Source organism: Vulpes lagopus, chromosome 3 (genome assembly GCF_018345385.1).
Source record: "Vulpes lagopus strain Blue_001 chromosome 3, ASM1834538v1, whole genome shotgun sequence".
NCBI lineage: Eukaryota > Metazoa > Chordata > Mammalia > Carnivora > Canidae > Vulpes > Vulpes lagopus.
In genome coordinates, this window is record NC_054826.1 from 152,871,343 (window position 1) to 152,894,207 (window position 22,865).

The 22,865-nt window shown below is 32.4% G+C and overlaps 1 protein-coding gene across 1 annotated transcript in view; it reads left to right on the forward strand.

The window, feature by feature from the left end:
* TTLL7 (tubulin tyrosine ligase like 7) overlaps positions 1-20,122 on the forward strand; it is a 140,214-nt gene extending 120,092 nt beyond the window's left edge. The window contains exons 20-21 of the mRNA XM_041749648.1: positions 3,859-4,032; positions 15,387-20,122. Coding sequence (XP_041605582.1) covers positions 3,859-4,032; positions 15,387-15,504 — 292 coding nt within the window. The 3' untranslated portion in view covers positions 15,505-20,122. The remainder of the gene's footprint in view (positions 1-3,858; positions 4,033-15,386) is intronic.
* Positions 20,123-22,865: the final 2,743 nt, after the last annotated feature.

Below are 22,865 nucleotides of genomic sequence, written 5' to 3' on the forward strand. Positions count from 1 at the left end.
GGAGTCTGGGTGGCTCAGTGATTGAGCATCTGACTTTGGCTCAGGCCATGATCCTGGGGTTCTGGGATCGAGTCCCACATCAGACTCGATCTGCTTCTCCCTCTGCCTGTGTCTCTGCCTCTCCTTCTGTGTCTCTCATGAATAAATAAATAAAATCTTTTTTTTAAAAAAACCACTCCCTATCTACATCCAGAAACATCAAAGAATATAAGATTTTTGTGCTGAGTTTCCCTAGAGTTGGCCCAGGAGTTTTACTGATAAATCACAAAGAACAAACCCTTATCCTTCTTTCCTATTCTTCCAGGCTGCTGAAGCTCATGCTCAGTGACCCTTGTTATCATATGGAACCTTTTCTTGTTATCACATGAGGCTCCACATTCTGAATATGTTCTTTGCAGGAGACTAGCTCTTGGAATTTTCATGAATAAAATTATCCAGCATGTTTTACTGGGATACAGGAAGTCTAGATGCTATGGGAGTCAAACTCAGGATGAGAGCCTAGGAAATGTGTCTGTCCAAAGGTTGTAACATTTCAGCTGAGACTTGTAGGAAGAGGAAGAAGTTTTTCAGGTAAAACAAAAAGGAGGAGGCAAGGGATAGTATAGGAGAAGAAATGTATTGTTTGGAAAGGTCCTCTGTCCACTCAAAACTATGATATGTAAGTTCCAAAAAAGAGAATCTCTTTGGATCCTTTATCCAAAGGCATTTTCCAGTGGAAGTTTGTCATGGAAAAGCTTTTCTTTTAGAATCTGTGGGCAAGAAGAAATGATAAGGAATTATCCTAAGTATTCTGCTTCTAGACTTACTATCCCACTTAAAAATGTATGCATAACATACAGAGTGAATATGACCTGAATCTAACTGTTCTCATATCACTTTCAATGGATATGTTATTGTTAGTACTTTTCGGCTCATTGTTGTTATTTATCCAGTTGATACAGTCCGGTTTTTCTCTCTTTTGTTTTGCTTTGCTTTGTTTTTACTTTCCTTTCTCCTTTCTGCTATTTAACTTTGGTCCACTCAGCCAACCATTCAGACTTCTACCAGAGAAGGAGAAAGAAATGAATCGGTTTTACTTTTTAGATAATTGCTTATTAAATGTTTTGATGAGAAAGTTGGTGAAAATATTGGATTGCTGGATAATGGGAGGCCTTTCAAGTCTCTAGATTTCATTAATAACTCCCCTTTGTTACCAGAAGTATTTAGTATTCTCTATCATATTGTTATATTACTAAAAAGTACCATTTAAAGTTGTGTCCTGTTATATATCTCTGAGGATTAGGGAATACAAAGTGGAACTTTTTAACCACTTAATTTTTCCTTTTGAATTCATGGTTTTAGGCTTTCTGAAAGAAGGCAGATAAGATGTTAAGTTCTTTGATAAAGGCATTGGTATTATAAATTATTTCTACATCCTTTCACCTTCTTAAAAATGGTTGTGTTGTATTAGAAATTGAGATACTATGGTGTTATAGAGGCATTGCACATTTACTCAGCTATGGCAGAGGTGGTGGATAGGAGGTGGGGGACATAGTTCTAATATACTCAGTTTGAGAGATAGGTTTTCTTTGTGCAGAAAAATTTAACCTAGTACCAAATGAAGCAAGTCCATTCATTTTCTTTTCTTTATAAGTAGTTCTGGTATGTTGATACTTAAATATGACTTAATAGAGTAGAATGTGGTCTTTAGCCAGTGGTGGTGAACATAAACACCAAAAACTAGTAAAAGACTTTGGTCCGTATGTTTATTTTAATTTTTTTTAATTTTTAAAAAATATTTTATATGAGAGCGAGCGAGAGACAGCATAAGTGGGGAGAGGAGAGGGAGAAAAGGATTCTCTGCTGAGCAGAGACTCTGATGTGGGGCTTGATCCCAGGACCCCAAGGTTATGACCTTAACCAAAGGCAGACGCTTAACTGACTGAGCCACCCACGTGCCCCCCTATGTTTATTTTAAATATTTAAGGAAGAATGAGAGAATGAGAAGCCAAGCTGGTCGTATTATAACTTACATAGAATTCAAAATGTTACATCAAATTAGAGTGTAATAGAAGAAGCTCTTTTATCTTTCTTCCATTTTATTTGTTCTTTTCTTAACCCTATACTCCAAATCAGGAAAAGAAAAATTACCATGATGTGTGTAACTTGATAGTGGATTTAATCAAGTGGCTTCAAAGGATCAAAATAAAAAGATATCCAAATTGAGAGGAGAGGATGTAGCAATGCTCAAAATCTCAGTGGAGAGTAAAGTGCTAAGCAGACAGTCATAACATAGGATGTTTTTCTGTATGTATTTGTATTTATGTGAAATTTCATTTCTCTGGGCCTAACATGGAGGGCTTTGAAATTAGGACATATTAATTATAAACACATTCTCTAATTAATTGGTATTCTCCAACATCTTTCATGATCAAATTAGGTTACCTACACATGTATAGGTATATATGGACATATGCAAACATATATGTATTATATCCAGTTTTTCTTATATTTAGTAATAAATTAAAATTTATTTTTAGAGTTAATTTAACTACCATTTTCTTGAATGAAAATAACTTTTTAAAAATAATAAAAATAGTATTGTATTTAGTCCTGAACATCTCAGAATATGAAAGAAAATTTATTTCTTTCAGTCTACTCATTTGAATCTTATTCCTTTTAAGAAAACCTGTCATTCACAGATGACATGCTATCTTTTTAGGACCACGTTTCTCCTGAAAAAATAAACAGTAGCCTTTCTACTAAAAAATACCTTTCTGAGTTTCTAAAGCATTTAAAAAAGTTCCAAAGATATCAAATATCCACAGAAGATTGAAAATGGAGTCTTTGAATTTCCCATTGGGAAGTACATTTCTTCAGAAAAATATTTTGCTTAATATTTTTTTCTTTCTGAAAATCTACTCTTTCCTTTTTCTGAGGGTTAAGTGAACTGGTTTTTGTAAAATGAGACTTGAATCATTACCAAATCTGAAATGAAACTTTCCCCTTGAGACTTGAAAAGTTTCATTTACACTAAGGAAATAAGTAAGTTTCTCTCTCTCTCTTTCTAGTGGTGGGGGATGGTGAGGTGTTTCCTGATTTGGATCATTATGGTAAATTTAGGAATTGTAAGAACATTTATATGTATTTGTGTACCTGTACACATGCATGCACACACAAGCACACACACACATACACTTGAAGTTTACCAAGAAAGTGTGTACCACTACCTGCTTTGGTATAAGCTGAATGCATGTAAGGAGGGACACTCTCTTTGTGATTATAGTCAGGTGGTACTCACTGAGACAACATTACTTCTAGAATACAGAACCTATGCTCTATATCATGGATGTCATTACATCTCAAAGTGTTTTGAGAGGAGTGATCATAATCAAAGGATGAACTTAAATTCTCCTAGTACAGAGAGGCCGCAAATGAAATTGCAGCAAATTTTAAATTCTTTTGTGGGATCATTATTAATGTAAAGGTAAAGATAGCTTTAGAAAACCTGAAAGGTTTAAGAAAACCTGAAGGTTTAAGATGCCTAACTTTTGAGAAATAAGCTCAGTATTTTACATATACTTTAATATAGAGTAATTCAATTTTTTAGGAGGTGTTGGGAAGCCATCCTGATAGCAACGCCAGTTGGCATCAGTAAAGTCTTTAAAGACAAACAGCATATGAGTTCTGTGTTGTGGTTTTTAATATAAAGATTAATTTTCAAATATATATTTGCTTTATACCTTTCAACCATCTGCAGTCACTTCAAATGTCTGAGGCCATTTCTACTTTTCCTTATTGGTTTGTTGCTAGGTAAGTGATAAAACTGGTTGTCATTTTAACAGCCACATGAGGTCATGTCTGTTTCCATGCCAACAGATCCTCTTGGGAGAGTATTTTCAGTAAAAGCCCGGAGGTGGTGACTCCTTTGCAGCTCCAATGTTGCCAGCGCCTGGTTGAACTTTGTAAACAGTGCCTGCTAGTGGTTTACAAATATGCAACTGACTCAAGAGGATCACTCTCAGGCATTGGTACTGATTGGGGTAATTCCAGGTACTTGTTTACATTTCTACACCCTGTGAGTTTTATATAAAGTAATGCCACAGTGAGGATTGAAATCGAAAGTCTCTCTCTCTTTTTTTATATAGCTAGAGAAAAAGCTAAAGACTGAAAATTCATATGTGCTGTTCTCTACAAAAGACTTAATTTGCACAATCTTTACCTTTAAAGCAACAAACAAGGACAAGAACCACAAACATGAAGGTGACAGAAATAACCTATTTGGAAATGGGATTATTTGGTTTATATACTTTTGCATTCAAAAGCCAAGTAAAAGCATCCAAAAATGGTCATAAACTTGACTTTTTTTCCCCCTAATATAGAGATTTCAAATTTATCCTTCAGCCTGATAAGTTGAGAGAGGATGCCTTTAGTTTAATTTTTACTCCTTTCATCATGACCCACATCTATGGGAGGTGAATTTTGTTAAGCTTCATTTAAAAATTGAATTTTAATAAATACTGTCCAGTTAAAGTAGATAGTTTTCCAAATCATGAAAAATAGTATTGTTTTTATTTATTTATTTATTCATGAGAGACACAGAGAGATAGAGAGGCAGAGACACAGACAGAGGGAAAAGCAGGCTTCAAGCAGGGAGCCTGCCTTGGGACTTGATCCCAGGTCTCCAGGATCATGCCCTGGGCATGGCGCTAAACCGCTGAGCCACCCAGGCTGCCCAATAGTATTGTTTTTAAGCTGCAAAAATACACAGAGTGAAAAAGTAGTACATTTTAGCATTTCTCTGTACAGTCATAGTGCCCATTAGAATTAAAGATGAACATGTGGCTTTATTTTTAGTATGTATAAGCTGCAGTACTACTTAGGATAGAAGAGAATAAACCATGACTTTGAAACACTAAGTGATAGTCAAATAACGATAGCATTCAACTAACAGTTGAATAGGAAATGAGGAAAAAGAGCCACCATAACTGGGATTGGGTTTTGAAACACCTAGAAATTTATGTATTTATTAAAAGATCCCAGGATGTATATTAATAAACTAACTTTCTACAAAACTGACCAGCAACAGCAGAATTGCTTGGAATATATTTCACAAAAATTATTTGAAAGATGCATTTTTTAATCTTTGTCTTTTTAATCTTTAATTTAAATCTTAATTTAAATCTTTTAATTTTTAATCTTGATTCTGACATTATACTGTTGTCGTACCTTTAACCTATTTTAACTCTTCCCCTGCAAATAGAAGCTGAGTGATTACAACAATGGTAGTGGTAAAGCTAGCCATTAATATTTGAAATATATAAATATCAAAGCAATATTCTACAGTTTAATGATTTGGCTGAGGCAAATTATTGAAATCAAACTACTACATTACTTTCATTAATATTTTCATATTTAAAAGAATGATGGTCATTAAGATATTACAAATATAAATGAAGAGGCTTCATTTTAAGGAGTGATACTCTGGGAACATGATCAGGAAAATCTTAAGTTTCAGTCTAGGAAGGGTGGTTTCAAACTCTTTAAAATTTTTTTTTTAATCTTATTTATCTATTCATGAGACTCAGAGAGAGAGGCAGAGACATAGGCAGAGGGAGAAGCAGGCTCCACTCAGGGAGCCTGATGTGGGACTCGATCTCAGGACTCCAGGATCACGTCCTGAGCCAAAGGCAGGTGCTTAGCCACCGAGCCACCCAGGCGTCCTGGTTTCAAACTCTTTAATATCACTCTTATAATTATAGATTTTATAACACATTTTCTATCGAGGGCTCTTATAATTTTGGTAGGCAGGCAAAATAGAATGAAGTTACTCTGGAGAAGGAAGTCACACCTTACAATTATGTTAGGCTTTTTTATTTTCTTTCCCTTCTAGTGGTCAGAAGAGATATTCCTTCTCTGGAATCTTGAGTTCTGGACTTCTGATAAATGCTCAGTATAACCCCAGTATGGTGATTATAAGCATTTTGAGGGAAAGAGAGTTTAGTAAAACACACCCTGTATTCCTGCCCAAGTTCAGATCCATTTGAGAGAGAAATGTAGGAATCAGATGATCATGAGAATGTAGCTTCATTTCTGCATAAAGCTATATTGAGGGACATGGTGTAGATTTGAGCCAAGTGAGTTCTCTAAAATTGAATTCTAGAATTAAATGCGCAGAGCTAGATCAACCCAAACTTTCCACTAACACTACCCCATAAAGTCTAATTCTGTTAGTGTTGGCTAGTGGGCAAGTAAAAATGCATCCTTTATGCAGATAGGCTGATCCATGGAGAAAGGAACTTAGCCAAGCATACCTGGTTCCTTATTTTAAAGCTGAAAATCAGATAACTCATTTCTGATAAAAGGCCAGAAATTTGGTGGAAATTCTTCTACTTGGAAACACAAGGAAGAGAGAGAAATAAATATGTCCTCATAATACTTAGCAATTAAAATCTGAGTCAATGTCACATTAATTTAAAAACATGTGAAAACTGGCCATATCTTCTTTAACCTCATAAATTAGGAACCTATAGCTTTTTACTTAAATGTAGAAGTCACTTAATTTGATATTTATTAATAGATAAATTTCACTTATGAAGTATACCTAGTAAAGCATAAATTACTATTTACAAAATTAATATGTATGCCTAATATAAATGATGTATGAGGTATACCTAAGTATTTTATGAGGAGATATATATTTAGGTAATTTATCTATAAAATTAAGAGAAGAAAATAGAGATAACACCAATCAAGTTTATGGACCACGTTTATCTTGACCAAAGATCTGCGTGATCTTTCTTCAGAGGCTTTAAAGTGTACATGCCACCCATTCCATGAAAGAGAGTAGCCTTGAATCTTACAGTCTTAGAAAAATAATAATAACTTAATAGGCACACCAAGTGGAAAGCCATTCTTCAGAGGCAGACTCATAACTAAGCAAATAGAACTGATATATAAACCCTGATGGATGGATATATATATATATATATATATATATATATATATATCCAGGATACTAGAGTTCTTGGGACCAGCTTGATACTTTACTTGGAAAGCTTTAGGTACTTGGAAAGCTTTGGGAACTCAAAACACTTTTTTTTAAAAGATTTTATTTATTTATTCTTGAGAGACACACAGAGAGAGGCAGAGACATAAGGAGAGGGAGAAGCAGGCTCCCTGTGGGGAGCCTGATGCAGGACTTGATCCCAGGACCCCGGGATCACACCCTGAGCCGAAGGCAGATGCTCAACCACTGAGCCACCCAGGTGTCCCTTCAAACATTCTTCATCTTCAACATCTCTGTGTTTCTGTATTTCAGGTACTGAACTTCCACAAAAGCTCATTTCTCAAGGGGTTTCATGGCTAAATACATTTTTAAAAACCACTGAATTCAAACTTCTGCCTTTGGTAATAGAGCACTAGGTTTTTGGACAAATTCTCCCTTTAGTGACAACTAGAAAAGCTGGATGAAATACTGAAACCTTTGCTTGAAGACATTGATGAGTTAATCAAGTATTTACTTAAGTGCTTGTTGTACTTCTGATAGACTCATGGACCTGAGGGAAAAAGTAGAAGTTCAAGGCCTGACAAAGATGGGGATGTTGGTGAACACCCTAGATTCCAAGGAGTAACTGTGTTCCCAATGTTTTGTAAGGCAAAAGTTAACAGAATTACAAGGAAAAACAGACAAATCTATAATCATAGATGCAGATTTTGATATATATGCATTTTTTAAAAAATTAAAGATACAGAACATTTTAACAACATAATAGACCTGTCAAATAAAGAAATGAATCCAATAATATCAGAATATAAAACACCAAGCACACCAGGAACTTTTATAAGCCAGTCATATAGTAGAATAATAAAACACATTTCCACAAATTTCAGAAGACTTAAATCATACAAGGTTTTTTGTTTGTTTGTTTGTTTGTTTTTCCGATCCCATTCCATTTAGCTAGCAACAAAAGCAAAAGCTAGAATCAGAATATCCATACTTTGGAAAGATAAAAAAAATACTTTTAACCCATGAATCAAAGAAATCATAATGGACTTAAGAAAATATTTTGAACTGGATAACACAAATTTTACAAACAAAAAACTGTAGTATATAGACAAATCATTATTATAGGCATATTTATAGACTTACATGAACATATTAGGCAAGAGGAAAGGCAAAAATTAAATGATATCAACAATCATTTCAAAAAGTGATAAAATGACATTAAAATAGAATACAGAGAAAGGAAATAAAAATGAAAGCAGAAATTAATGATATAGTGAAATAATATGTTGTTTTGAAAAAATAAAATTATTTTAAATAATTAAATAAAATAATATAATTAATTAAAAATAAAATATAAATAAATATAAATAAAAAAATAAAAATAATTAAATAAAATAAAAAATAAAATTGATAAACCATGGGTGGGACTGATCAAGAATATGAAAGAAGAAATAGTTAACATCAAGAAGAAAAATAGGAACATTACTACAGATCCTACAAACAATGAAAATTTTATAAGAAAATATGAACAATTTCATGCTGATAAATTTGATAATTTAGATTAACAAATTCTCGGAAAAGCACATATTACCAAAAATGGCACAACTTTCTGTTAGAAAGTCCTATATAGGAAATACTAAATAGTCTTAACTATTGAAGAAATTGAATCAGTAATTAAAAACCCTCTCACAAAGATAATTTTAGATTCATAGGTCTTCACTATCCAATTCAATTAAACTCATCCAGAGAACAGAAAAGGAGGGGACATTCTCTAATTTGTTTTATGAAGCTACCATACCTTTGATAATAAAACCTAACCAGGACATTATGTCAAAGGATAGAGAGAGTTCAGTGTTACTCCTGAACATATATGCAAAAGTCTTAAATAAAATATCAGCAAAATTGGGGCACCTGGGTGGCTCAGTGGTTGAGCATCTACCTTTGGCTCGGGTGTGATCCTGGTGTCCTGGTGTCCTGGCATAGAGTCCCACATTGGGCTCCCTTTATGAGCCTCCCTCTGCTTATGTCTCTGCCTCTCTCTCTCTCTCTCTGTCTCTTGTGAATAAATAAATAAAATCTTTAAAATATAAAAAAATAAAATCTATAAAATCTTTAAAAAATAAAATAATATAAAATATCAGCAAAATGAACCCAGCAACTTTAAATTGGATAATGTATCCATCTTCTGTTTATTGCATCAATTTAAGGGTGCAATAACATTAAACAGTGATCAATGTGATTTTAATAGGATAAAAGATCATTTTATAAGATACAGATAAATCACTTGATAGAATTCAATATATATTTATGTTTTTAAAAATGTTTAGCAAGCTACAAACAAGAGAGAAATTCCTTAATCTAATAAAGAATAACTACACAAAACCTATAACAAACATACCCAATGATGAAATGCTGAAGGCTTTCCTTCTGAGATGAAGAACAAGACAAGATTGATTCATTACCATTTCTATTTAACATTATACAAGAGGTCCTAGCTGGTTCAATGAGGCAAGCAAAAGAAATAAAAGGCACTAAACTGAAACTCTTTATTAATGGATATGATTGTGTTCATAGAAATTTAAATAAATTTATTGATAAATTATTAAATTTAACAAGTTTAATGAAATCAAGGTCAAGATAAGAACATAACTTATATTTTTCCTATATCAACAGCAAACAGCTAGAATATGAAATTCTAGGTATGGTATTTTTAGTAGCATCAAAGAATAGTTAATACCTAATAGTAAATGTAATAGAAATGTGCAAAACTTTTATGTAGGAAAATGTATAAAATGAGAAGATATACCATATTTGCCATTGGATCAATATCATCAAAGGTCAGTTCTTAAATAGTTCTGAACATCTCTAAAGTCAGTATAATCATAACATAAATCCCAACAAAATTTTTTGGGGGGACGGCACAGTATTTGACCAAAGTGTTCTAACATTTTTTTAAATTTAATTTTATTTATTTATTCATGATAGACAGAGAGAGAGAGAAAGAGAGAGAGACAGACAGGCAGAGGGAGAAGCAGGCTTCATGCAGGGAGCCCGATGTGGGACTTGATCCCAGGACTCCAGGATCACTGCCCTGGGCTAAACCGCTGAGCCACCCAGGCTGCCCCTGTTCTAGCATTTATACAGAAAAGCAAAGGGCCAAGAATAGATAAGATACTCTTGAAATAGAAAAATAAAATGGTAGGATTTATTAACTATAGTGTACTAAGACTAATAAGTTAAAGCAATTTAAGACCATGCAAAAGGACAAATAGACCAATGAAATCAGAAAGTCATAAGTAGACCCAGGCATATATAAAGATCTGATTTATGAGAAAAGGAGGTACATTTGATTTATGACAAATGAGAAAAAGAAATTTGTTTTAAAACATGATGCTGAGACAATTGGGTTTCTAAATAATAATAAAAACAAGAAACTTGACTTTGCCCACACCGTATGCAAAAATCATCTCCAATGAATTGACTACACAGATGTGAAAGGCAAAACCAAAGATTACTAAAGATAATGCAGGGGAATATTTTCATGACTTTGAGGTATGCAAAGATTACAAAAAGTAGGACCAAAAAGTACAGATCATTAAGTGAAAGGTGATTTTTTTACTACATTAAAATTAAGAATATATATTCGTTAGAAGACCCTGCTAGGAGGGTGAAAAAGCAAGCCAGTAAAGGAAAGAAGGTATTTGCAATCCATATAACCTATATAAGATTCTTGGATCATTAAGAACTCCAAAAACTTCTAAGAAAAAAACCAAACACTTTATAAAGAAAAGGAGAAGATACTGGGAAGAAGGGAGGATGCTGTAAGGCATGAATAAAGACGCTAGGAATATTCAGTTACTTAACCTGGGTAGCAGTTATATAGGTAATCACTTTATAATATTCATTAAGCTGGACATTTTATGCTTCATGCACTTTCAAATGTGTACTATACTTTACAATTGAGTTAAATGCATGGTACTATTATGGCCCAGGCTAAGTTAGCTTGAAACATCTGTCTCAGAACAGAGATGGTCTTGCTTCATGAGGCTGATGTTCCTAACACATAAATAATACTCACCCATGTGCACTGTTTCATCAGCTCTATGCTCTGTAAGCCAGGCATGGCAGGAACTACTGGACTCTTCTCACAGACTAGAAAACTGGAAACTGAAGCCTGAAGAGATTAATTAAATGGCTTCTCCAAATCCACGTTATTAGCTATGGCAGAGGTGGAACTTGAAATTAGAGCTTCCCTCTAATCTGTGGCCCAAATCAAAGTTAAAACAATGGGACAATCCACACTCAGTAGGATGGCCATTATCCCCAAAATACAAAAGAAGTGTCAGGGAAGATATTGGGAAGTTGGAATCTCATGCATTGCTGTCTCAGAATGTGTAATGATGTGGCTTCTATGGAAAACAGGTTGGGTAGCTCTTCAAAAGGTTAAATATAGAATTGCCATATGACCCAGCAGTTTCACTCCTGGGTGCATTCCCAAAAGAATTGAAAACAGGACTTGAACAGATGCTTGTACAACGATGTTTATAGCAACATTATTCACAATAGCAAAAAGGTGGAAACAACTCAGGTGTCTACCAACAGATGAATGGATAAATGCAACGTGATATAGACATACAATGGAATATTATTCAGTCTATATAAAAGAATAAAATTCTGACACATGCTACAACATGGATGAACCTTGAAAGCATGCTAATTAAATAAGCCAGACACAAAAGGACAAATATGGTGATTCTACTATATACGAGGGATCTAGAGTGGACAAATTCATAGAGACAGAAAGTAGAATAGAGATTACCAGGGAATGATGGGGAGGAAATTGGGATTTAGTGTTCAGTGGGCAAGGAGTTCTGTTTGGGATGAAAAAGTTCTGAATGAGATTGTGGTGATGGCTACACAGCATTGTAAATGTGCTTACTGCACTGAATTATAGACTTTAAAATGATAAAACTAGTAAGTTTCATGTTATATATATTATACCACAGTAGAAAAAAATTTAAAACACAGGATAAATATTGTGATGAATTTTATTTACCTTTGTTCTTCAAACCAGGAAGCTGAGTTTATTTTGGGGGGAACAGGGGTCCTATCTTACTCCAGGAAAATCTCAGAAGGTGGGTGTAGCTTAAGTTTTCAAGGTTAATTTCCTACCAGTCTTGAAATGCTCATGTTCTAGAGATCCTCCGTGGTCAACAATAAGTTGGTACATGACAGACCAATTCTACATTAAGTAGGAATTAGACAAATGCAAGTTTTATGTTTATGTGATGGATATGTGAAATTGTGCACACCTAAGCCTCAATGATGAGGGAGTGAGGATACATTTATGAAGCACATAGGGTATTTCTCCTTGGTATCTACAAGTTAGCTAGTTTTGTACATCAAGAGTAAGCTAGAATAAAGTTAAAGCTGTAAACTTTCACATTTTTTGGTGCTTTAACACAAACACTTTAGACATATGTACAGTCTATAAATGTACTTCCCAGAGATATTCTTCTTGCTAAAAACAATCAAATTGTATTATTTAATTTCATTGCAAAGAACATTTCAAAAATAATCTTTGATGTTCAGCTAGTGTGGGATCTCCCAAGAGATATTAATGGAGATATTAAGGCAAATAATCCATTGTGTTTCCCTGTAAGGCTTTAAAACATCCCACAGCACTTGCTTTAGGGAAAGAAAGTGTTTCTTCCAATGTGATTTCATCTGCTTTTTTTAGTTCATACTGAACTTTTTTTCTTATAAAAGTTTCATTTGAGCTTTTTCTGCTTCTATTGTGGATATATAATCCTTTTCTACTTTCTAGGTTATTTTATACTTTGTAGTTTTGATAAAATGAGTATAATCATTGTATCCATTAGTTTTAAAATTGAGATTCATACAGAGAATAACAGGCTAGTATAGCTGCTAGGAGCACTGATTCTGGAGTTGGCGCACATGGGTTTGAGTCCGAGTTCTGCCATTTACTTGCTATGTAACTCTGGGCAACACGTTTGACCCCTGTATGCTTCAGCGTGTTCATCTATAAAATGAAGCAAACAATAATATCTACTGTATAGAATTGTTATGAGAAGTAAATGAGTTAATATTTGTAAAGCTATTAGAATAGTGCTGAGCACATTGAAAATACTATTTAAGTATTACATAGTGTTAAATAAAATAGTATAGCTTAGCTGTAAGCCTGGACTTTGTGCTTTTATTTTTCCTCTGTGAACTGGAGCTCTTTAACTCAAAAGGATATGTGAATGTTATTATAATGTCAGTAGTAACTATTGCTTGGATATTCTTCAAAAAGAAGTTGAGAGGAACGCCTGGATGGCTCAGCGGTTGAGCGTCTGCCTTCCACCCAGGGCGTGATCCTGGAGTCTTGGGATCGAGTCCCACGTCAGGCTCCCTGCATGGAGCCTGCTTCTTCTCCCTCTGCCTGTGTCTCTGCCTCTCTCTGTGTGTCTCTCATGAATGAATAAATAAAATCTTAAAAAAAAAAGTTGGTAGATGTTATTGTCTAAGAGTTATTGATATAATCAAAATGCATTTTCTTCTTTTTTTTTTTTTTAGAATGCATTTTCAATAGAAGATAGAGTAACTCTCAACTAATGCAAAGTAGTGAATTTTGATCAAACACTTTATTTTCCTTTGCACCTTTGCCTTAGATAGGAAGGGAGCCTTTTCATGACAGAAGATATCATATTACTCATCATGACTCCACTAGCTCTTGACATAATAATTAATCCATATAAATTACCCAAGTGATATTAAGAAAATAATTTATATAATCTGTGATGTGAGAAATCAATTGTTTCATTATTCATCACCCATTGTGCAATTTTGATCTAATTTGGTTTGTTGTATATTATTTTACTGCTCTATTAACTTAATGATTTGAGCAATTATTTATAGTTTGTGATACTAGGTAATAGATTTAGAAGATATTATTAGATAATTCATGATAAAATGATGTTTATGGATATTATACAGAATTCTTCCATTTTAATCTGAATACTGTATGCAGCTCAATCATAATGAATTCCTATTTTTCTACAAAATTCATATAACACAACTATAAATGTAACTTTCCATTGGCATGGAAGCATAGCAGTTAACATTACTTAATGTAAAATAGGTAGCTAATAGTACTCTTGGGCCTCAGTTTCTATGGAATATGATACTGCTACTGGAAAATTTTAATGTCAAGTGAAAAAAATAAATGAGTTGGTGCTCTACCATTGTTTATTTTTTCAAAAATTTCATATCTCCTTCAATTGCTACTTCTGATTTTGGAAATTCCTTATACATGTCTTTGTCCTGACTCTATAGCATGTCCTTCTAGTCTTTACCAAGATTTATACTTTTAATAGTAATGTTTTTTGCTCATATGAATTTCCTTTGTGGATTTTCATTTTTCTCTAGATATATAGATTGGAGTAGCCTAATGCTAATCAAAGTTTTTCCAGAGAGAGACAATTATACAGGTGCACATTCTTATTTAGAATTCCTTGCTCTCAATGTCTGAAAACTAAAAAGGAAGAAAGAGTAACCTTTTTATTGATAAATCTGACTTGACCTGAATTGACATGAAGTTATTTTTTGTTTTCATCTTGTTTATTGTGAGTATTCATACATTTCTCTATAGCTATCTTAGTGGTATGAATGCTGCCCTAAGGCCCCAATGGAAATACTATACTATATATAGTATATACACTATAGCATTCTAAAATCAGGAAAATTCATGTATTCTGAAATACCTTTGGCTGCAAGTATTGCAGGTTACCTATAATCACAATTATTTCTGATGTTCTGTTATCATAAGACCATGTAGCCTAGGAATATGAATTTTTGCAATTATGAATTTTAGTCTTTAACTTTTTCTCTTAGATTACCTATAGTCATAATACATTGATGAAATATTAATATAATTAATGGTTCCAACATCCTTGAAACAAGCAGTTATTGGTAATGTTGCTAGCCAAATTCTCATATCACATGTTTTTCAGAAATATTTGACTGATTTTACATATTTATAGAGATTAATGATGAATTTCAAATTAACATGAACTGTGGAAATAATTTCCTAGCACATGAGTATAATGGCTTTTTATGGAATGTCTTAGGATACTAAGATCATATGTTGCATCTGTTTTTTAAGCTTTTTAGGTGAGGCTTTTATGACCATCTCCCACCTCCCAACCTCAGTCTGGGAGAAAACTTTTTTTTTTTTTTTTTTTTTTTTGAGAAAACTTTTTTTTAATGTAGAATGCATTGTTGTCATAGTATTGTTTTTCACATAGCATATGTAAATTATTAATCACAGTGCTTTAGTGAGAGATGTTAATACTAACTTGTCTGTAAAGTATAATTTTTTAACTGTTATTTGTAGGTTATTACCAGGAAGTACACAATTCTTCATGAGAACACCAACTTACACCTTGAAATACAGTTCACCTGGAATGACTCGCTCCAATGTTTTGTTTACATCCCGATATGGCCATTTGTGAAACAGAAAGGAAGATTGCCATGGATTATGCATAATACCAATTCATTTTTCCCCTCCAATTTAAACATGCAAAGAAAGTGACCATTAAGTGCTGTTTTATGTATATATGACATATATGTTTGAAAATATATACACGTGCACTCAAATAACACATATATATTTATTATAATATATGAAAGAAGAGTTACAGAAAACTGGATATAAGACTTAACATTTCTGGAAATGTAATAAACCATGTTAAACTGTTTACACAAATATGTGAATGTCGAGAATTTGCTAGGTTTATAATTAAAACCTTCCTACTAGAAATGTTATTTTTGCTGCAGAGTATATAAAACAGAATTGATCTTGAAGATCCCATTTCAGTGTTAAATTATTTTCTAGATAATACATCTTTTGACTTGAAAAAAGCATTATTAGTATAATACCTTATTAATTCTCTTATATATATAGTAGCCATTTAAAATGAAAAACAAAGCTAGAAACCTGGTGTTGCTTGATGATAGGATTAAATATAAAACGGGTTTGTCATTACTATAGCACACTGCAGAGTACTATAAAAATCTCAACCTGATTTTCCCGATATTTTTATTCCTCTATGTGGAAATGTAGCTGCTTGTGATAATGTACATTTTCAGTAAGGCTTTGGTAAGATCATATAATGATCTAAAATGGAAGACAATCCAGTGGGTTAAAAGTAAACAAAGCATAAACTAGCTTTTTTCCCCTACTTTTCATTGGGAGTCACATAGAGGAACAGAAAATGATGGTAATAACAAAATCTTTCCATCTGATTTTTGTATCTCATACTACTCACTTTTATTTGGAAAACATATCTCCAGTGGGTACATATGGTCAGATACAATTTATTCTGTTCTTCAGAAGTAGAAGAGTTGACATTTCAGACTAAGTTTGGTGTTAGGGGATAATGTCTCACACTTATAAGTCTCTTAATGTTAAGACGAACTTATATTGCAAAATCTAATATAAAGTGTCACATTGCAGCATAGAAAATAAATTATTGCAAACAGAAGATTCTGATTACTAGATATTATTAGTCATGGGTGTATCCTTGGGAATTTTCTAAAATCAAAATAGAGTATGAAGTTTTCTTTGTATCTAAAGTTATTATGCATACATTTCATAGCAGTTTACTTCCCTAACAGTTTCAAAAGCAATGAGCTTTCAGTTTCCCATAAAAATATAAACAGCACTGTCATTGACATGGAAATCCTTATAAGTTGCAATATTCATCTTTTAGAAGTTTGTTTACACTTCTCCCAACAGTCTTATTTTCTCACAGATGCTAATTATTGGCAAAATTTAGGAATGTCTTACCTTTTATTATCCTAGAAACTATTTCCAGTAAGTCAAGAAATGGCCCCAAAGTGGGAAAACTGAGAAGCAAACTATCCTAGTTTAATTCGCAAATGGATAAATGGCAGTCTAAAGTTGTAAGTTAGATATATTTTGCTTTTAAAGCCATATTCTAAGGCTGTGATAGGCTAACATGGGTTTTTCCTTAAATTACCCCTAGTTGATTCTTTATGACTACCTACATCCATGTTCCAATAGATACTTTTCCTTGCTAAATGCATCCCGAAGAAGAATTTATTACTGTCTTTGGGAAAAAAGAGGATAAGGATGTCAGGATAAAGGAAATTACAGTATAACTCTGAGTGTGACTACATTTTGTGAATTCTTAAATATCTTCTAGATTTCTTAGAATAAATAATGCAAAAATTGGGATATTCAAAATCATTGTAAGAGTGATCAGCAAGTAGGTCTTTTCATGAAGTATTTTTAATAATTTTTCTTTTAAATTCATGATTTATCCATGAATGAGATATAATTTTAAGTGTCTGGTATATGATATCAACCCAGTTTTTTGGTCACTAACTTGCATTAATTTAAATCAAAATGGTTAGTATGCTAGAGTGGGTGCTTTGGGACTTCTGTCTTTAGTAATAAAAGAGTGAAATTTTTATTTAAGACAAAAAAGAACATGGGGGTGAACCCTCTCCCTCTAGAAAACACACACACACACACACACACACACACATTTAAGAACCTTTTAAAAATAAGTTAAAATGTGTGAAACTACTCAACTAATGAACAAATTTCATTTCTCTAGCTATTTAGACCTGGCTTTTTTGAGCACTAGAATTTTCTTGCTCACATTTGCATATTTATATCGATCTAGTTTGATGTGATAAAGTTGTGAATAAAAGCCATGTGCTCATTATTTATATATACTACCTGGTATGCTGTGGACTATGGTTGCTATAGTGCTTATTCCCTAATGAGAAACTAAGAAGAGAAGATACAGTAGTAAACCATGAAAGTCTCTAGAGGCCATAGAAATGTTTTAGAGGTATAAAATATTCCTTAGTTTTTATTATAAATTTTTTATTCATAGGGTGAAAACATATCAATATAAATGATAGTACGGGTCTGATTCTCTCTCTCTTCCAGGAGAGAAAGTAACTTTATTTGAAAAACTCCAGAAGTTATTTAATATTATCAGGAGTTTTTAATACTGGATTTGGTTTACTTAAGATGAAAGTGTATTTTCTTTCTGTTGTAAAAAAAACATATCCCTACTCATTCTGTAAATTTAAGATCGGAATGCTCTCCAGAACTGTATATGATTGCAGTGATTCCCAGAATTATATAAAAAGCAACCTTTATTTTAAATTGTCATCTATGAACATGGTATGAGATAGCAGATTTGTTTTCACTTTGATTATCCAGCATTGTAATTAGTTACCATTTGCTTTATGTAATTTGTTGAAGGAACTATTATGACTCATATTATGTTTATTTTTACTAGCAACAAATTTTATTTTACTAGCATTTCATGTAGCTTTTGTAAAAATGAAGCTATGTGTAAAAATGAAGTTGTAATAGGATCAAATATGGAAATAACCTCTGTCAGATGCAAAGATTTGTACAGATTTTTTTCATGTATCTGAATTAGGTCTAAATACACAAAAACTGCCTACTAATTCCTCCTCCCTAAAACCAAATTGAACCAAACTCAGATAAACAAAATAACCCAACTTTCTTTTCGTGTAATACTTACAAGCAACTAGATGATAGTGGTATCTAGACTCAGGACTCCATTCTAATTCTCTTTTTAATTTGGAAAGCATATGATTATAGAATTTTGTTATCTAACTTGAAATTTCACATTTTAATATAGATTAATCTAAATGCTTTCATCTTTAGCATGTCAAAGCCATTCTATGTAAACATTGTTTTTAAATCTAAACATACATATGTCTGACCTTTTCAAATGTACCAAAAAATTAATAGTTGCATAGACTCTATTATTTCTAGGTTTCTGCAAAGCACTGATTCATTCTTAAATGAGTTTCCTTTAAAAAAAAATTGCAAATACCTCGAGAAGAGTGACAGAAAATACCTTCCTTTTCTGTTCTGTAGTGGTAATTTACATTCAGAGTCTTACTTTGCCTGGTCTAGGGGTTAAGCAATAAAAAGTGTAACTTCAGTTAGTTGTGTTGCTATGATCTAATGATTTTTTTAAAATTGGCTTTTCTTTTTAAATTGAGAAGTTTATATTTTCAAGTTCTGGATTAGTTATCTAAATATTTTGGGTTAATATTATTTACAAATAAATAAAAAAATTGGAAATATATTTATGATCAAAATTTTATTCCTTACACTGCTTTTTCTTTCTTCCTGTTTTCCTTCCGTCACTTCTTCCTCTTCTGCTTCACTTTAAGGTCCCTTGAAGTTTTGACCTTTGATGGACAAAGTCCAGAAAAGATAAATCCTGCCTTTTAAATACTGGTTTTCCTTTTATTTTATGGTGGTGTATTTTTACCTCAGCAACAATAAAATTTAGATAAAGTATGTTATTAGACCAAGTTCAGTTTGTCTGCTGAGATTTTTAAGAACCAGAAGCATTAATTGTCTAGACCATTTGAACCAAGATACATGGCCACGAGTAACAATCTTGCAACCCCAAAATGGTGTATGAAAACTTATTGCACTCTGAGATTGCTGCCCTTTTTTGGTGATTTTTTTTGCTTTGTCATAAGTGGGCCTAGATATATTGAAAGAAAACCATTCAGGTAATACATTTTGTATTAACGGGGCTGTATTATCTAAGAAGGGCTACATAAAACTTTTATTTTATCCCCACTACTAACCTGAAAACTATTGGTAAAGTCATCACACAATAGACTAATATTTTTTAAATTAGTAAGAAGACTTACCTTGTAAAAGTAATCAGATAATCCTGATATTTCTCTTTCAAAGGTTAACAATGGCAGTTCTTGGTCCTGAGCTGGTTGGTTCATAAAATTACTACTGTACATGTTACAATATCAACTATTAATAGGTTTGTTGAAGATTCTGGGTTTCAAGATTAGCTTGAAAGGAATACATTTGCTACCATGAATCATGACTCAAATTATCCCCATGTGTTTACTACCTGTGTATGAATGCAAATGTTGTTACAAAAAATATGCTTGAAATGTCAACACAATGTGCAATTAATATTGCATTGTCATGCTTCAGCATGTGATATCTGTATGGTGAAGTTATTTCAATTACTATAATAAAAAATGTTTAACATAAGAAAGCCACAACATGTCATCAAATGGTTATTTCTGTTTTACACACACACACACACACACACACACACACACACACTTTTCAGTAGTAGAGGAGACTGGTTCTAATTAAGCTTTCAGGTGATGAAATATGTTTTCACAGTAATTTTCTTCTGCTGTACAGACAGTAATAGCACTATGGGGATAACTTTTACTGCTATTAAAGTCAGGTCGAGTAAACAAAATTGGTGTCAATTTTTCTCCTAGTTAGCTGAAAGGCAGACCCTCCTAAAATTTAGAAATGACACTTTTATATCTCTCTAGTATCATTGATTATAACAATAGCACTACTAATCTGAATAGAATTATGTCAGCATCTTAGTTATGACGTTCATTTTTCATAGGAATTTATAATTTTATCACTGTTAAAACACCATACTAAGCCTCAGTAAGAAGCATATCCTACTCATTGCCATTCATACCATTTTTCTTTAGGATGATTATATAGAAAGAAGTTAGATTATTTTTCCTTTAAGGAAAGCAATTACATTGGTTAAAAATCCTATCATGTGATAGTAACATTAATGCCATGCATGCCTTAGTTTTTAGAATTGATAACCACATGGTATTAATATTGACTTTTAAAAATATATATCTTTAAATATGTCATTATTTTTATAAGGTTAAAATATTCTATGAATGCTTTAAAAGTTAATTTTTGACTTTTTTTTTCCAGTGACAGTAAGAATGAAGCCAATGTGAGTAGTTTGATATCTCCCTATTTTATTACATAATTTGTAAGATACATATACATATATATTTCATTCAATTAAATGACTGGAAATCTTTTTACATTATAAAATAAATCATCATGAAATAATTTCAAGTATAGAAAACTTCATACAGTGCCTTAAAACAAAATTAACACTTAGTTCTTTTGCAGAGGAAAATAACAAATCTTTAATTTGCAGAGAGTTATCTCAATGATTATTCATGTATGTACAGCATATGGTGACAACAAAGCCTGTCCCAAAGATCAGGTAGATTTATAAAACATTAGGTGGAAAAATTGGTTGTGTTTTTCTTCTTTCAGGATCTCTTGAGTCTTTAGTATCTTAAGATCTGGTGAGAGCCTTTAACAGGAGACTAGAAAGTACATCAGTTTCTAAACCAATTTCTCTATGACAGCTTTAATTGAAATGCATCTCCCAGGACTAGTCTTCTATTGACCAAACTCTCAAAAACAATAAACTAAACCAATTCATTTATTAATAAAATAAAGTATTTATTTAATCATTCATCAAATATGCACTGGTGATATAATTATGAACACTGACAAATATAGGGTAGGAATTTACTTACACATGTCATTTGAGAATTTGGTCATTTCCAGAGGAATGTTTGGACCAGGGTTCAAGAGGGCTGGTTTGACCCAGGAATGATAGTCTTAGATAAATTGCCTTACTAGTAAAAATGAGCTATATTAGACATTTGCAACATAATAGTGATATGCAAAGTGATGTAAAATGCTTTAGGATGTGGCCAGAATGAGGCCCAAGTGCTTATGAAAAGATGTTAATGACTTATTGGATCTAACAAGATATAAGTTTGTCTTTAATGAGAATCTGTTGTCCATCAGCAGATAAAAGTTTTGTGTATATCTAGAAGCACTTGCTATTTGAAAGTATCTTCTTATACAAACAAAAAGTTCTGTTAGTTTACAATAAATTTCCTTCAAAGCTGGAATTTATTAAAAGTTTGTTGTATTACTTATGAGAGACAAAACTTACTGAGACAAATTTTTTCCCATGTCTACAGTATGTTAGACACTTTGGAAGCCTTAAGAAGTTTCATCACACTTATTCCTGTTTTGTCCCATGTGAAATATTGCCCAAATAATCTCCCTTTTGAAAATGTAGTATCTATATGACTATTCAGTGTATCTACAGTTATATACTGAATGGTACTATAATGGCCTAAGCTGAACCATTTTACATAGTTATCAAAGATGTTGAAACTTTGACTTACTAAGTAATGCCTTGACTGTTGTACAGAAATGACACATTTTTATATCTTTATAGCAGGCCAGCCTTCAATATTTGATACAGTAATAAAAACATACAATAAGAAAGAGCAAATTACAAATTTTGTCCAAAAACAGGTGCTAGCAGACATAAACCCGTTAAGTACTAAACTGACACTGTTGTGACAAAAACTTGCAAGGATAATTCAAAACTATATAAACTTAGCCAAGCTCTATTCTATTATAGATGGGCTGTTGCTAGAGTTAGAATGAATAACTTTAAAAAGGTCAAGGAACATAATAGAATTCATTTTTAAGCCTGTAGTATTCTGTTAGCAGTAAGAATGTATCTGCATGTTTGTAATATATCTGACTTTGGGGAAAATATATGACACAGTGTATGTGAAAAATCTAAAGTATGTAAACCTTAAGACAATCTAAGAAAATACCATTTCAGCATATTACTTCATTTTCATTAAAATGATGAAAATGTGAGTTCAGAAAATCACTTAGTCCTTAGGCTAAAAATAGGTAGATCATCAAAACCTAATATCATTTTAGCTCAAATTGGTATTTATCCAGTAAATGTTCTACATCATAATGTGAAAAGTACAAAAGAAAACTCAAATTTGGGGAAGAAATTGAACAGATTTTTAAAATAAGCAATGTTAGCTAATTCCATTATGTTTTTGATTCTTCCCAAACTGAAGCAATAGACTTATCATAAAACATTTAGTACAAATAACAAATAAGTAG